General features: G+C 47.2%; 1 protein-coding gene across 1 annotated transcript; it reads right to left on the bottom strand.

Moving 5' to 3' along the window:
* Positions 1–2104: 2104 nt before the first annotated feature.
* On the bottom strand, positions 2105–16694 carry KCTD2 (potassium channel tetramerization domain containing 2). Its single transcript, XM_044744783.2, has 6 exons — positions 16277–16694; positions 14565–14673; positions 12371–12462; positions 7616–7711; positions 5749–5874; positions 2105–5004 (listed from the first exon to the last, which is right to left on the bottom strand). Exons 1-6 carry the CDS (start codon positions 16613–16615, stop codon positions 4975–4977), a joined length of 792 nt encoding a protein of 263 aa, XP_044600718.2. The 5' UTR covers positions 16616–16694; the 3' UTR covers positions 2105–4974.
* Between the last annotated feature and the right edge of the window lie 29 nt (positions 16695–16723).

Below are 16723 nucleotides of genomic sequence, written 5' to 3'. Positions count from 1 at the left end.
AACTGTTATCAAAATGATATCAAACTGTTATCAAAAGTTATCAGAATGAAATATGAGTGGAAGCAATAGCCCAATTTTGGACATAAAGCAATCCAGGAATATCTGAGGGAACTTGCTCAGACTTTCCTTATAGAAAAGCTAACAAAAACAAACTATAAATCTTCTACCCATTTTGTATGTGTTTTCTTAGAAATAATTAACAGAAAACTGACTTCAGTTAAAAATGCACAAATTTAGATATATGAGACTTGGATTTTCAGCTGCCAAATTTGACTTGGGGAAAATAAAAATAGATGAGATAATAGCCACAAAAGAAAGCCCACAAGGGCAAAAGCTGGAATTGGTTAAATTGAATTAAATTTCCACCATAAAATCTCATGGAAAACAATGATCTTAATGAAAATGTTTTTAAGGAAAAATGAAAATAGAAAACTTAGAAACAATTTAATTGCACTACATAGAAAATTTAGAAACAATTTAATTGCACTGCACAGAAAACTGGCTTAATACGGAGTAACAGTTCACTCCAGGGACAAGCTTTACTGAGGAAAATCTTTCTGTGTGGTATGATTAAAAATTTAGCTCTGGGCTGCCACCTGGGCTTTATGACTGAATAGATTCAGCAATACTCAAATGATCTGTTGCAAATATTAATGCTGTATGGAGCCTCTGGCAAGCCCCGACTGGAGAATCACCATGCAGAACTCCAGGGTTTTGGGAGAGCCATGACTTCTTTTGCAGATAACTCTTCTCCTTTTGAGAAACAGCTCCTGCCACCTAACCATGGACGTCAAGTGACCATGGCTGCTGTCTAACCCACCAACCCAGTTTGAAGAGTAATTAACATAGCCCAGAAATAGATGTAACTGTCTCTCAGGCCCCAGAATAATGACTGTTGGCACTGTCTTATGTTGAAGAGAGAGCAAGATCGTCTCTGTTTGTGTAAGAGTGGTTGCATCTTGATACGTGGAGACATAAAGTTGCTTTTACCCTTGTATGGAAGTTCCAATATGCAGAGCAGCACGTATGTGGATGCTGACCAGCCAGAGGTGGGCAGAGCTGGTTACTGTTCTCTCTCAGCCCCGACCCATCCTCCAGATGCTGCCCTGTGCTCTTGGGGCTGGAAAGCTGCCAAGCCCATTTCTCCTTTACCAGCTCGCTCCCTGATAGGCTTGCCTGTAGGGAACGTGAGAGGGAGACTGCAAAGCTAGGGGAAGAAAAGGAGGGATGTGCTCCTTCCTGTTATCACAGAAACCACAGCAACGCAGCTTCACTCTGGCAGCAATAGCTGGTTCCAGTAGTGTCGGTTCACTTGCAGTTTTACCACTCCTAGAGCCAGTCTCACTGGGCCCCTCCCTCCTTCTCCACAGGGGCCCTCCTCCGAGCTGCTACATTTTAATAATCCCAACCTCTTCTCATTGCTCCTGTCCTGGGAGCTATAACTGCATCCTGCAATCACTGCATCTGTGACACCTCCGTCCCCCCAGCTCTTTCCTTTCCCCACCATTGTTGACAGCTGCTATGGTCTCCGTGTCTGTTGGACCCTGGCTGATACAATCACATACCTTGTTCACTAACTTTGTGTGTAGACGCCGCTGTCTCTCCACTGTAAGCACCCTATGGGAGGGGACCACCTAACGCCTTTTGAGGATCCCACACCCTGCCTGAGGCCTGAAATGATCAACTCTTAACTCGTTGGTTACTTCATTCTCACCTCACATTTCCTACTCAACCTCTTCCTTGCTGAGAAAACCGGCACCTAGTCACTTTCTTCCAGGAACTTTTTTCCCTTAAAAGCCATCTCACACTCCTCCCCTTGACTCTGCCCCGCTCTCTGGTGGGTAGCCCATCTGTCCCACCTTCTGTTTCCAGCACTCTCCAGGGCCTCTCAGATTCGGTAAAATGAGAGCAGGAGGAAGAAGGCCCGACACGCCCTCAGGCAGTTTTAGCAGCAGGAGAAATGAGGACTTTGTAGGCAGCTCTGCTGAAAAGGTGCAGTGAAATTCATCTCCTGAGGACAGTGTGATGATCACCAAAGCGACAGTGGAAACCAAGGAGCTTGCCGAACTGGAAAACATACACCAAAAGCTACAAGATTCACAAGTTTGTTTCATGTCTTTATTGACAAAAAAAAAGGTCACAGCATTTCAGACTTTATTCAAACACACAAACGGTAACAAGGGGCACCCACAAGTGACAGGCATGGTCCCTAATGTCTGGATCAAAGGCCATGCTGGAGGGTGTGGGTGTCCTCTCAGCCCTACTCCCTCAGCATCTCTGTTCCTTCTTCTCCCACATCTTGCTGACACCCCTGAGATCAGTTAACTGTGTGGAAACAAAGTCACTCTAGAGGTTGGACCCTACCTCACTGCCAAGGAAAAAGCAAGTTCTGAGGAAAAGAATAAGTGAGCTAATTTGTCTGATATCACTCAGGAGAGGCAAGGCTGCTCCTGGGCCTGGCCTGCATCACCCGCGGCCCCAGACCTGGGCAGAGAAGCAGGAAGACACTCCCTGCTTGGCAGCACTGGGCAGCTGGAGGGTGTGGGGCACTGGTCATGTGACACCCCCAAACCAATGCCAGATCTCTCTCTGAGGTTATCAGCCAGACTCTCCCAGGGGCACATGGCTTTCAAGAAAAACACCAACCTGGTTCATAAGGGGCTTGGGTAAAATACTTTTCCAGAAACCTTAAGAAATGAATCATCCTCAGATTTCTGGAGCATTGGAAAAATTTAAATTATCACTTGGGGGCCGTGAGCAGGGAAACTTGGTGATAGCCAGCCCTCTAGGAGAGCAGAAATATCACTATGTCTGCTTCCAAGAACACTTAGCAAGGGGCTCAGGAGTCTTCTTACAGGGCCCACTGCGGAATTCCAAAAAGAGAAACGAAAGTAACAACACGTTCCTGCGGGGCTTGCCCACGTCTGCCCTCCAGCCCTTCTCACGCCTTCTTGCCGGCTCGGGACCAGAGGCTGATTATCAGGCATCGAGCCCCAGGAAAGCAAATCTGATCAGGCACAAGGCCCCAAATGAAGCTGCTTTTCCTCCTTTCAGTCTGATGTCACTTCCTCGAATTGGCCAAAGAGCACCTCTTCCAAAGTCTTCTCTCCTACTCTGGTCAGAGCAGCTTGATGCACTCAGATCTTTTTTTTTTCCTGAAAGGTGATAGGATGGATGCCTGCAACCTTTTTGAAAAGGTGACTACTTTGACTGTAGGTAGAAGTGTCTCTAATATTTTACAGCTGTAAAAATCTTGGGCATGGGCCAGACTTCAGAGGTGCCAACACGCAAGCTCACGTTGGTGTGCAGACACACGTGTATCAGCAGACACCGTTGCACACATTTCTATCCTACTCTATACACAGAGAAATAAGGTCAAAGTGAGAATCCTGGAGAAGAGTCGCGCCATCTGGGCATGGGCAGGTTACAAGCTCAAAAGACATTTGGCACAGTCAATAGTCATTTCCAAAAATTACGACCCCAGACCCACCCAGTAAAGAGTTAAGCTGCGGAGCAGAGAACCTCAACCGCGAAGGGATCCAGGAGCGAACAGCTTGAGGTGGCTTTTATAGATGGAGCATTCCTCAGAGGCACCTTCCCCTTCTCTGGACCATGTGCCACACTCTGAAAGTCATCTGGGGAAAAATAAGGATTCTCCGGCCCCTCTGCATTTAACAACTGCTCACAAGACTCAAGATTTCAGAAAAATCCAGATATAAGCTCTGTGGTCACAGCCCAAAGGAGGGCTCTGCTCCCCACCATCAAACGAGCATTTGATCCCTGATGACATGGCACTCCATAGAAAGAAGTGATGGTGAGGGGTGGGGTCAGAGATGCAGGGAGTCCTCAGACTGCCCGGCAAACGTATACACACTACTGGGGATTGTGTGGGGTCACAGACGAGGCTGCAGGGTAGGTTGGCCAAGGTTAGAAACCAAGAAGAAATACAAATATCACACGTTCAGTCAAGGCATTTCCAAGAGACAATCACAGAAATAACAACACTTCTGGATACTACAACATAACACATTTGGCAACTTACAAAGAAACAGCTGTCCCCACCCCAAGCCATCAGAGGGCCCAAAGTCCCTTTATCCTTGGACCAGTTTAAAAAGTCAGGGAAGGAAGATGAGCCAACGGAGGGCAGGAAAAGGCTGCAGAAGCAGGTACACCAAATACCTAAAGCTCCCATCTGTCTGTCTGATTCAGTGCAGGATGCCGCCTGCCTCCACCCTCTTCTTGGGAACAAAGCAAGCTATGTGGAGGGTCCAGGCTGCTGGAGACAAATGACACAAAGCTGAACATGGTGGCAGCCAAGTGCCGTAATCCAGATCAACCATCCCCAACCTCCACCCACAACCAACGACACCCCATCCTCCCCTTCCTCAAAGAGGCTTTGGTCACAGGAATGTGGGGTACTCTGGCAACTCTACCCTTTATCCAACACCTCAATTCAACTTGATAAACTGAAGCTAGAATCCTCTGCATCTGCTCCATTACTCTGGGTGTATAGGAGGGGAAAGATAGTGTACAAACAGCTGCCAGTGTCCAACATGGCACACTCAGGTGAAAACATGGCACAGCTCAGGGACAGCCCTCTTCCATTTGCTCCAGCTTCCCTGAAGTAGGCATGTGCAAGGAGCCAGGTGTTCCGCTTCCCATCCCCCAGATCCCCTAAGGGCTCCAACTGGGAACCCAGCCCAGCTGCTGCTATAAAGATTTCTCATAACACTGGCTAAGAAAACAAAAGGTTTTTGAAAAGGTATTCTGCAGCCGGAAGGTGTATCTGTCTTCGGGTTCCTGGGAGTGGGGCTGGGGGTGGGGTTCCTTTGGTTTTGACCGGAATACTTCTCCACTGGGAGGCCAGGCTCAGCTTCGCTTCGCAGGAGCTCGGTTACTGTACAGGAGAGGAGCAAGATTGGACTTCACGGAGGTGCTCTGCTGTTGCTTTCTGGATGTTCAGGATTCTGGAATTCACATCCGAGATCCTCTCTCCTGAAGAATCTGGAAGTGGAAGATGGGGGAGAGGGCTGAGGCTCAGACTGGATGCAGACTGCTTTTAGGCTGAGGCTGCTAAGCAGACTGCTGAGGGAAGAGACCGCCAGCCGCTTTCCACTGGAGCCCGGGGAGCAGCACACAATCTTCGCCATCCCAGGAGGCGGGGCAGCCTCCCCTGAAGTTGCCGTAAAAGATGCGCAGCCCACGGCTGGGCCTCAAGTTTACATGCTGCTGGACCGCTTCTCGCGTGCTACCGGCCCAAGGACATGGGTCAGGTTCGCCACGTGTTGGTGATTTAAAGTGTCTGTGTGCACGTGTGTGTGTGTGAGGGCAGAGTGGAGGAAGAGAAGACAACAGTGTCCGATTTTCCAGTAACTTGGGGGGAAGTCAGAAAAGTAACCAAATACCTCGTCTCTTGAGGCAGCAAAAAAATAAAACAGTTTCAAAGATAAAGGCAAAATACTTTCCAATTTTAAGTTTCAGAATTTTCACCTTGTGGTATTTAGTGGCAATAAGCTTTCTTTTTCATTGATTTGACAGAGTCTGGGAAAACTCTGCCCTGTTTCAGTCTGCGTTTCCTAACTAAAGGCCCCTGTCACTGCTCCATAAATCCTGATTTCAATTACAACAGTCAAAAGCCCAATATGAAGGGGAAATGAAAGCTGGCTGAGAAGGAAAGGGAAGAAGCGATGAACGCCAGGTCAGGCAAAGCCCAGAGCCACAGACAAAGCTGGGGAAGTGACTTCTTACCTTCGCCTTTTCACTCGGCTCTATGACTATGCCATTGGTAGAATTATTTAGTTCTCTGGAGACGACACAGAGGAACTCTGCCTGATCCTCATTGCCATAGTTATAGGAAGATCCAATGCTGATCAGCTGGTAAGACAAGAACGTGGGGAACACACGGTGATCTTAAAATACTGAAGTGCCACACGGATCAAACCCTCCTCCTGACTGAACTTCCTAGTCCCGCTTCTCAAAGGATGAAGAATTCCCGGGGACTATCCAGGCCCCAGGGGAGAGCTGGCTCTCAGTTATTCATCAGGGCATCATCAACAAGGCTTCCCCAAAGAAGAACAGTCTGAGTTCTGCCACTGTCCCCCTCACCCAAGCACTGAAACAACCCTAAAGGCAGCAACTAAGATTAACATGGTGCCGTTCCCTCTAGCAAACGCTGGGGTGAAACAGAATGTTTCTGTGAATGAAAATGGATGCCTGCCTCAGCCAAAACAACGACACAGAGCTGGCTCATCTTTAAGCAGAAGTCCCAGACAGGAGGCAGGCACTCGACAGGCTCTGGAAAGCATCAAGCAAATCACTAAATAGCTACTGTAAGCCACGCGCTGCTGGTACTTTTAAGCTTTTTGGGGAATTGAATTTAGGATTTAGTTCTAAATAGGAAGTCCACATGCACAGGGAGAAGCTGAGCCCGAGGGTGAGGCTGTCCTGGCCAGGGCACGGGGCCTCAGCTCGGCTGGCTGTACGAGGGCTACAGACACCTCAGCCTTCCTGCGCCTAAACTTCCTCGTCCATATGACGGAGTGGATGGGAGAATACTCTCCTCCCACAGGACATTAACACGATGAGGAAAATAAGATAAAAAATCATTCATTAGTTTCACAAAGAACACTTTTAAAAAGTTTTCAAAATATCCTTTGCTTAAGACTTTCTATCAGGGGAAACACTTCTGGAGTGGAAGTACAGCCCCACACCTGAACAAGAACTAGGTTGGCACACACAGGCAGACTCGCTTCTGCAGTGGAAGGTAAGTGTGAGGAGAAATCCAGTGAAGACAGACACCTGTGTATCTGATCTATAACATAATACTGTTAACACAGAGAGTAACTTTTATTTTAGAAAGTAAGCTTATGGTGACAGTTCAACTGGCCTCTTAAACTCTACATAAACACAGGCACAATCCGTTTAAACGATCCATTCCATTCACGCTCAGCCTCCGTGTGTTTTGAAGACAACAGATGAACAACTCTGCCATCTAATGGCAGAACTCTGACTCTCAGTCGCTTTGTTCTGATGCCTCAATTATAAGCACGAAGCTGAAAGAGCAGAAATCAATAGACTGACAGGAAATGCCCATGCCACACTTCTCATTGCGTTTGATTCCTTTCACATCACACCCGTTCCCCTGGCTTTTGACAGTGGATTAAAGATACTCAGACCGATACAGTTCGGACCCTTGGGTAAGCAAAGGAAAGGTTGTTGTTGAATTCTAGTCTTCTTTAGGTACTTATTCTAGAATGTCAGTGAGTACTTTTGAAAGGAATCCTTCTGAGGGAAAAAAGCCAGAGAGGCATTTTCAAGCCTAAACAAGCTGACTGGTTCCTTTGGGGCACATCAAGCTGAAACTTTGGCTATGAAGCTGGGAGGCACCACACTATTCTCAATTCTCCCCAACTCATCATGTACCGAGTCCAAGTACGTCACATACTTGGTGCACAAACAATCCACCCCAGCGGCTCTCTTTTCCCGTGTTTCTGAATGGGATCACACCGGGCCCTCCTGAACTCCCAGGGTGATTAACCGGCTACAGACAGTGATTGTTGGAAGAGTGTGGACTCCTAGGCTGAGCTACACGGTTGCTACTACCTAAGAAACATACCTGCTCGAATTTCCAACCATCGGACATAGTGGAGACCATCTGGGTAAGCTCCTCCTCTTGGCACTGCAGGACTCTGTACACGTGCTTCACGGGGCCCTGCGACAACCACAAACTGACCGTGAGGAACAGTTTCAAGGACACAACAGTTTGCAGCTGCCATGGTGAGGCTCTTCAGAAGAGTAAGGACTGAAAGGAGTTTGCTTGGAATTTTTTTCTTGGCAGCCATCCACTATTCCCTTTTACAAGCAGCACTGTAGTTTTTCAATAGAACCTTATCCAAGGGAAGAAAGAAAATAAAGGGTCCAAGAACATGAATCAGAGGGCAAAATAATCCTGAACTTCGGAGAGAGGAATCAGGTGAGCGACCATGCGGATAAACTTAGACTTCATCTATTTCCCTAACTAGAAAGTAGAGTAAAATTACTTTGGACAAGAAAGCCACATGTTCTTCTGAAGTCATTCATATCTGCATATATGGTGAAAATGTAGACCATATTTTGATTGAGTCAGAGCGATATCTTTCTATGGGAATAATACATTAATAGGAATCCCATAGTGTACAAACGTCGAAGCTATTTGTACCCTCTGCTGAGGCTGCCTGAAAGAGGAAGTGTTTCAGGGTTACATGGTAACATTCCTGTTATAGAAATGTGGTATAACAAAAAACAGATATTTGGTCTTTGTCCCTGGTTCCTGTCCCTGGTTTAGAGCTCCTAAAACCTTTGCAATCTCCTGAGTGATAGAAGTGTCTTTTTTATGCTAATGACCGGTCACCAGAAAGACCTATCCCACTGCCTGACCTCGGGGAGGACGGAGGGGTGGAGATTGAGTTCAGTCACCAATGGCCAATGATTTAATCAATCATTCCCACATAATGAAACATCCTTAAAAACTCCTAAACGACAGGGTTCAGGGAGTTTCCAAGGTGGCAAACATGTCCAAGCACTGGGAGGGCAGTGCAGGAGGACAGCTGCTCCTGCGCTCAGGACCCTTCCAGACCTTGCCCTGTGTATCTCTCCATCTGGCTGTTCATTTGTACCCTTGACAATAAACTATAATAGTAAGCATGGCACTTTCCTGAGTTCTGTGAGTCATTCTAGCAAATTACTGAACCTGAAGGGTGTGTCGTGGGAACACCTGAATTTGTAGCCACGTCAGACAGAAGTGTGGGTAGCCTGGGGACCCGGGACTGATGACTGAAGTGACGGTGGTCTTGTGGGACTGAACCCTGAGACCTGTGCTGTCTGACACTAACTCTGGGCAGTCAGTGTCAGGATAAGACTGAACTGTTACACATCTAGCTGGTGCCAGAAATTCAGAGAGAAGTTATTTGCTGGTCAGACTCAACTCTCTAGAACTCACATTAGAACCAGAGGCCAGGGGCTGTCCCCGTGGTCGAGTGGTTAAGTTCGTGTGCTCCCCTGCAGGTGGCCCAGTGTTTTGTTGGTTCAAATCCTGGGCGCGGACATGGCACTGCTCATCAAGCCATGCTGAGGTGGCGTCCCACATGCCACAACCAGAAGGACCCACAACGAAGAATATACAACTATGTATCAGGGGGCTTTGGGGAGAAAAAGGAAAAAAATAAAATATTTAAAAAAAAAAAAGTGAGAACCAGAGGCCAAAGGGCTGAGCAGCGGAAATGGACGCCCTAAAGCGGCAGCACAAGGCCCTCCACCTCATCCACCGGAGAACCCCTCACCCTTGGGACTTGGACTTGGCCCATGGGGCAGTGGAAGCCAAAGTCAGGTGAGGGCGCTGCAGGGAGGCACGCTCACCAGATGGATGGTCCCGTCCACAGGAAGACAATTAAAGGCACCCAGGAGGACCCAGTGTTCAGCAGTCTGGGACCACTCAGTGGTGGGTCTAAAGGCTGCACATTCCCTGCCTGCCCCAGAGGGCACGAGGCATTTGCTACAGCACAAACAGCAACGATGCCCAGTCATGGAGAGAGGGGTCAGTTATGTTCCATACGATTCTAAGAAAATATGGACTGTTTCCTTAAGAACGATGAAAACTTAGTATTTTTTCAAAAGGACGAGTTGGCTTCAGTCATCTGGAAAATTAGTTTTAGAACGACTCACTACTTGGGAAATGCTGGATAAATAAAAGCAGCTACTGACTAGTGAGGGCCACAGCCCGCAGCATTACACCCTCCTCCTCTAGTCTTCACTGCAGTCCTGGAAGGCAGGACTCCCTTCTGCATGTGGGACACCGTGTCAGACAGCAGCATCTTCCCGACCTGTGCAGCGATTAAGTGGATTGGAGGTAGAGCTGGGCCTTGAGCCCAGGTCTGCCTGATAACACTGTATTCTTTCTTCTATGCTTTCTTCTTCTAAGCAAGGTACAGCTATCATTAATTAACCAAGGTACTAAGATAAAAAAAATTTCCTTCCATATAAAATATAGGACAGATCTTCTGAAGATTTCAAGTGCTCTAACCACACGCTTTGGAAACAACTAGGTATTTTATATTACAAGACTCAGAGCATCATAAAAGACCTATGCTACTAGCCACAGCTGTCAAAGTCCCAGATATTTAAGATGTCTGTATTGTCTCTTTATTTTTCTTATTTTATTTTCTCACCAGTAAACCACTGGTGCTCCCAAATGCACCAAGACTACTCACCTAGCAAAAAATATTATCGGAAACAGCAAAGAAAGAGAATGGTGGCAGCCACTAAAAGAGATGAGAGGTCACTGAAAAAAGGTGGGGTAGGACCCCCACATCTTGGGCTTTGCCTGAATGTCTACCACATGTGTCTCCTTTAAACATAGACAAGTTGGGGCCGGCCCTGGGGCCAAGTGGTTGAGTTCTCGGGCTCCGCTTCGGCGGCCCAGGGTTTCACCGGTTCGGATCCTGGGTGCAGACATGGAACCACTCATCAGTCCATGCTGAGGCGGGGTCCCACATACACAACTAGAAGGACCCACAACTAAAACATATACAACTATGGACTGGGGTGGGTGGGGTGGGCTTTGGGGAGAAAAAGGAAAAATAAAATCTTAAACACAGACAAGTTAAAGGAGATAAGGTATCTGAAGAGACAGCCATGGAAATCCACACACAGCCAACTTCACCTTAAAGCCACGTGCAATTAAGTGCAAAAGAGGGTATCTTTGAACATCAAATCCATTGCCCAGAGTTTCACTAAATAAAAAGGACAGATGGAAGATCAATTAACATCAAAAAGGTCTTGACATTCCTAGAAGAAAAAAGCTTCCAACTGGGTATAAATCCACAAGCCTTCAGAATCTAGAGGACTAATTAACTTAATTGCTGTCATCAAATAGAAATCTTACAATGTTCTCAAGGAATTAGCTAATGGCAAAGAACTGAGAATGTTCAGGTGCGAGGATTTGAATGGTTTCAAATTACATAATTCATGGTACCATCAAAATTTATACTAAGCAATCAAAAGTTTTTTGGAACATGGAAAATTGAGGATAAAGCTAGATTTTCAGAATGTCTAAGCTATTAAATATCTACAATAGCAAAAGATGACATGTAAATATAATATGAGATGGCAAAAAGATTGGTGACAATAGATCATATTTCAAACGGTGATCTGTAAGCCTACTACAAATTCGTCTCTGAACATTAAAAAGGAAACTTTCAACTACTGGCCGGAGTGAAGAGAACAAGCCCTTCTTTCCACCTTTGCAAAGTGCTGAAGATAAAATGGGTAAGAGAGTTCATTTTTTATCACTGGTGTAGTTATTCATCTAGAAAATTCCATTTAGAACCAGATAACTTTGATATATGAAGTCTAACAGGAAGAGCAAGGAATGATTTTTTACTTTTGAAAAGAAAAATCGCCTTCTTCTTAATCACATGAAAATTCTACAGTGCAATGGGTAAGATCTCAAGAAAGCACCCACCACCAGTCTCCGATGGGATAAGAAGCAAGATGCTGCAAGACAGATGGTCACAGCGGAGTCCCATTCTGCCGTTACTGCAGTTGTACTTTCTTAAAACAGAGCCTAAATACATGAAAAGGAGCATCTTTCTGCTGGACTTCAAGCTTCTCGAGGGCACAGACCTTCTCTTATTAGTCACAGAATCCCAAGGGCCTAACAGAAGCCACTGGGGCCACTTAAGACACATGACGGATGATGTGACATAAAATAAGCCAAGTATGCCCTACTGTCTTCCCTTCTCAAAGTAGGTGGCAGATTGTTTCATTTTTGTTACTATATCTACTGAGTTAGTATAAAAATCCAGACTTCATAACAAAAAAAGAAGCTTGGTATTATTTTTCTCAGAAGCATGAGTCATAAGCAGCTTCTAAAGTCTACACCATGAGGCGGGTTTCAAGTGGCTGTCAGGAGCTGGATGTGACGTGGTCACACGTTAAAGGCTGGCCAACAGGTGGAAGCAAGACCCCGTTCTGTCTTTACGTGGAGGGAGACAGCTATTCTGTCTGAGAGAACAGGTTTTGGACTTAAAGTGCAGTGGGCTCCTCCCACTGCCATATGGTGAGCAGCCACAACCTCCCCATTCTTCTAAGGGGACATGGGCTGTTTCGTTTTCTTTATTATTTTTCCTTCTCTATTTCCTTGCTCTGAACAAGTCTGGAGGAGTATGCACTGTCTGCCTGACAGATGGACCGTGTTCCACACAGACCTTCAGCTCCAAGGGGAGAGGCAGGGCTCTCGCCAAGCAGCACATCATCCTTTGCAAATCACACCCAGACACATGGACAAAGACAGCCACTTGAGATACTTTCCCCTTAAGAGTTCAAAACCCATTACTTGTGAAGTTCTGTTCTCATTGTCCCGTATCCTTTCCTTTACCAGGCGCACCAGAGATGCAATGTTGTAAAACTCCGCTTCTTCCAGCACACCTAGAGAAAGGACGAAACTGTAGTTAGAGGTGTGTGCGAACTCCCCGGCAAGCGGCAGGAAGAGGCCGGAGCTGACGTGTTTGCTAAGAACTGGATCTTTCAGGCGCAAGTTTAGTCTCCCTCCTTCAGCCTGCGGAACGTTTCTTTGCTGCTTAGGGTGAACCCACTACCTTTTCCCCAATGAAACTGAGTGAAGCACAAGGGTCTGCTCTGCTCACTTCATTTCCCCGCTACGGGTCCTCACCTGACGCCTTCCTCGACCCTCTCTGCACCTGCCCATTAGCTGCAGGACATCCTTGCCGTATGTCACTTAGTTCCTGGAACTGTTCCACTGGTTAACTCCTGAGCTTGCAATTTTTACCCAGTTTGTCCTAAAAATGACCAAGGGTGGGTGTGTGTGTGTAAGTTTATGTGGCCTAAATTTAATAGGATGCTTATTATTTCAGCAATATATAAGGCAATCATTGAAAGAATCCCATGTGAAACAAAATCAAATGCTTTAGGACAACTAAATGGGATGTGTGACCCTATACTAGGAAAACACTTGCTATAAAGGCCATTATTGGAACAATTGACAAAATTGGAATATAAGCTATAGCTAAACATATTATCAATATTAAATTTCCTGGATTTTTTTTTTCTTTTTTCTGAGGAAGATTTGCCCTGAACTAACCTCGGCTGCCAATCCTCCTCTTTTTTTGCTTGAGGAAAATTAGCCCTGAGCTAACATCTGTGCCAATCCTCCTCTATTTTTTCGTATGTGGGACACCTCCACAGCATGGCTGATGAGTGGAGTAGGTCTGTGCCCAGGATCCAAACCTGTGAACCCAGGGCACCGAAGCGGAATGTGCAGAACTCTAATCACTTGGCCACGGGGCCTGGCCCTAAATTTCCTGAATTTGAGAACTGTCCTGTGGTTATGTAACAGAATACTCTTGTTCTTGGGAAATACATATTGAAGTATTAAGGGGGTAAAGCCTATAATCTGTTCTCAAATAGTTCAGAAATAAAAACGGGGCGGGAGGGGGAGAGGCAAGAGAAGGAGAGAGAATGGGTAAATGATAATGCAAATATGACCAAAAAATGCTAAAAGTTGGTGAATCTGGGTAAAGGGAGTTCTTTGTACTATTCTTGCCCTTTTCTCTAAGTTCGAAATTATTTCAAAATAAAAAGTGTTTTTTTTAAAGGTATTAGAAAAAATGCTTAAGATTCCTCTTTTCAAGAGCCAAGATTCCCCATGAGTTGGTAATTGCTGAAGATAGATGGTGGGCGCATGGGATTTATTGTACTATTCCTGTGACTTCTGTATGCATTTGAAATGTTAAGGAAAAAAAAAGAGGGCCTTAATAAAAAGAGAGCGCGAGTTTTCTTTTCACTGGTTGAAAGGGAGGTGTTCTGCAGTCACTTCATTAGCCAGCACAGCCATTACGGCTTTCTCACTCAGAGCTACAGCTCCCAGATCAGGGCGCCCTGGAGTTAGGGACAGGTCCCAGTCTTCAACTGAACGCCTTCGGTGAGACCAAGCCAAGCCTTTAGAAAGCTCTCTAGACCCACTTACAGCCCAGATGCCCTACAAACCAAAAAGATGAGGCAACCCAGGATGCACCTGACAATGGACTGGAGGATGAATTAGGTCAGCTGCAAAAATTTACAAGGAAGCGTGAGACTAGTCTTAAAAGAAATGAGGCCAAGCCTTTATATTTTTTACAGCTGCAAGTTCAAACTAAAATTGAAAATATAAATAAATAAATGTCAGAGATGTGTTGTTTCAGGCTATGGACGTTGACTGCTGGCACAGAAGTAAATGTAAAAAGGGATCCTGGCAATTTCGCAGGTTTGAAAAAACCTCCTGAAGCTATTTACAATGCTGAGCTACCTACTTCCCTTCTCAGTAAGGAGGCTGAACGAGCCCAATGGGGCTCCCTTAAACTAGACTCCCTCAGACAAGACTAGGTAGCTGGAGGCTTCCTGCTCACTTCCATTAACCAGACTACACCTACACATGAACTCGATGAAAATCACAAACAAGATTTAAGTCTGTGATACAACTTTAAAGACTCGGCCTGAATTTTGAAAATGCCCAGTGCAAACACTGTTCTTACCTTCTTCTGCCAACTCCTTCGTAATGATGAGTTTCCCATGGCGGAGGTAGTTTAGGATAGGACCAAAGTAGGTGGGGTCCCTGTCAATCAGATAGGCCCCTGTCTCGTCCTGCCAACCAAACACAAGGGTATCATTATGGAGCTTTCAAACTAAGTCAGAGCAGGGTTTCAACCTCTCTGTCACAATTCATTAATGAGAGGGCAAGTTTTACTAGATGTTTGCTTATCACAAACTATTGGCAAGAAGCCTAGCTTTATACATCTTGTACTTTAAGACTATATCCGGTAAGGTGTTACAGATGTGCAGTCTTATCATCTAGGCATCTACTTGAACTACTAAAATCTTTACTTGGACACAATTAACCAACATTCTTCTGTGGCATATTTGTCATAAAGAAAGGGAGGAGGAAAATGTCATAGCTGCATGATTTAAATCTTTTCTTGAGACGGACATTCTGACTTCTCTAGTGCCCCCGAATCACATTCCTAATTCTAAGAAAACCTCTGTTTAGTTGGCAACACTCCTGAGCTCAAGGCCAACATCAGTGGGAGTCTGCATTGCCAGCTGTAACTGACACACCGCAGCTCTGTGCCCAGAGGAAGCTTGGCACGGCCAGGACTTGGCTCTGAGCAGCTTCAATCCTACTCATCTTTACAGTAAAAGGAACAAGAAGAAACTGGCTTATGTTGCAACAAGGAAGATTCAGGGTAGATAAAAATAATTCGTTTATAAGCAAGGATTTTGACAACCCTTTAAAGTCAGGGCAGGACAGATTTCCATCAATCTGAGGTTTATTAGAGGAGAGGCAGGAGATGAATACATGAAATCAACCAATGTTTATCCAATCCCAACTCTGTCACAAGGTATGTGACTGAGTGCTATTCGGGATATAAGGTGGTGTACGCAATGGTCAATGCCTATAAGGTGGGAACTAAAAGGTGAACGGGTAAAGTTAAAAAAAATCCAAACAACAGCTCAAACGGGAAACGGGTTAAGCGTCTTGTCACCTCTCAACCCTTTGGTTAGCAGCCATGCATCTTGTCCAACAGCATTCTTCGGTTACCATTTTCCCTCCATCTTAACCACTCAGCTTAGGTTTGCACTGGCAAATGGTAACCTCTTTTCAAGGAAAGTATCTGATCTCAAATATGGACCTAAAACAGTGACTGTTACCAGATGGGAGCTCAGGGAACAGGACCACAGGAAAGAAGTGTGACAGCATGAGAAGCACTTCCTGCAGCTGTCGAAGCCATCTTCAGACCCAGGCCTTCACCCAACTTGGCAGAGGGGTCCGAGAGGAAGTCTGAGAAAGCTACAAAGATGCCTTAGCTCACCCTGACCCAGTTCTGGATGCATCAGGCACAGGCACTGAGGGGCTGACGGGGAGCCAGGGAAAAACTCATGCAGACCTGAGGGCTGGGATGAGAGGAATACGGAGAAGGGGTGTGGAGTGGGTTCTCGTGGGTGCGGGTGGGCACGGAGTGGGGAAAGAGTCGCTGAGAACGAAGGGCGGGGTCAGAGAGAAAGCCGGGGCGTGCCTGAGGATGGGGGAGAACAGCCCCCGGGGCTAGCCTGGCGAGGGAGAGGGAGAAGGAGGGGGACCCGGCCGGAGGAGCCCGCCTGTGAGGAGCGTGTCGCAGGAATCTGGGGACGAGCCTAGGAGGAACGAGGGGGTCCGAAAGCCGGGGGCGCGCCCGAGGGCGGGGCGCACCTTGTCCGAGTCCAGCTCCGGGTCCTCCTGGCAGCAGAGGCGGCAGAGGAAAGACTTGGGCTCCCGGCCTAGGGTCTGTCTGGTGGTCACGAAGTAGGTGCCGCCCACGTTCAGCCGGACCCAGCGGGCTGCGCCGCCGCCCCCTGCCCGCTCGGGCGGTCCGGGACCGGGCTCCAGCGGCTGCGCTGCGGCGGCGGGCGGGCGGCCGTGCCCGCGGGGCGTGGGGCCAGCGGGGCGAGGGCTGGGGGGCCCGCGGCCCGGGCCGCCCCCGTCGCCCAGCCCGCTCCCGCCACCCCCTCCCAGCCCAGCCATCGCCGGGTCCAGCTGCAGCTCCGCCATCTTGGGCCGCCGCCGCCGCCGCTGCCCGCGCGCCGCCGGGCCGGCCCATCTCTCGGCAGGGAGAGCCGGGCCGGCCCATCGGCGGGGGTGGGGCCGGGAGAGAGGGAT

The sequence above is a fragment of the Equus asinus genome, chromosome 13, assembly GCF_041296235.1.
Source record: "Equus asinus isolate D_3611 breed Donkey chromosome 13, EquAss-T2T_v2, whole genome shotgun sequence".
NCBI lineage: Eukaryota > Metazoa > Chordata > Mammalia > Perissodactyla > Equidae > Equus > Equus asinus.
Note: the sequence above shows the minus strand (reverse complement) of the source record. Positions and strands in the feature narration are given on the sequence as shown.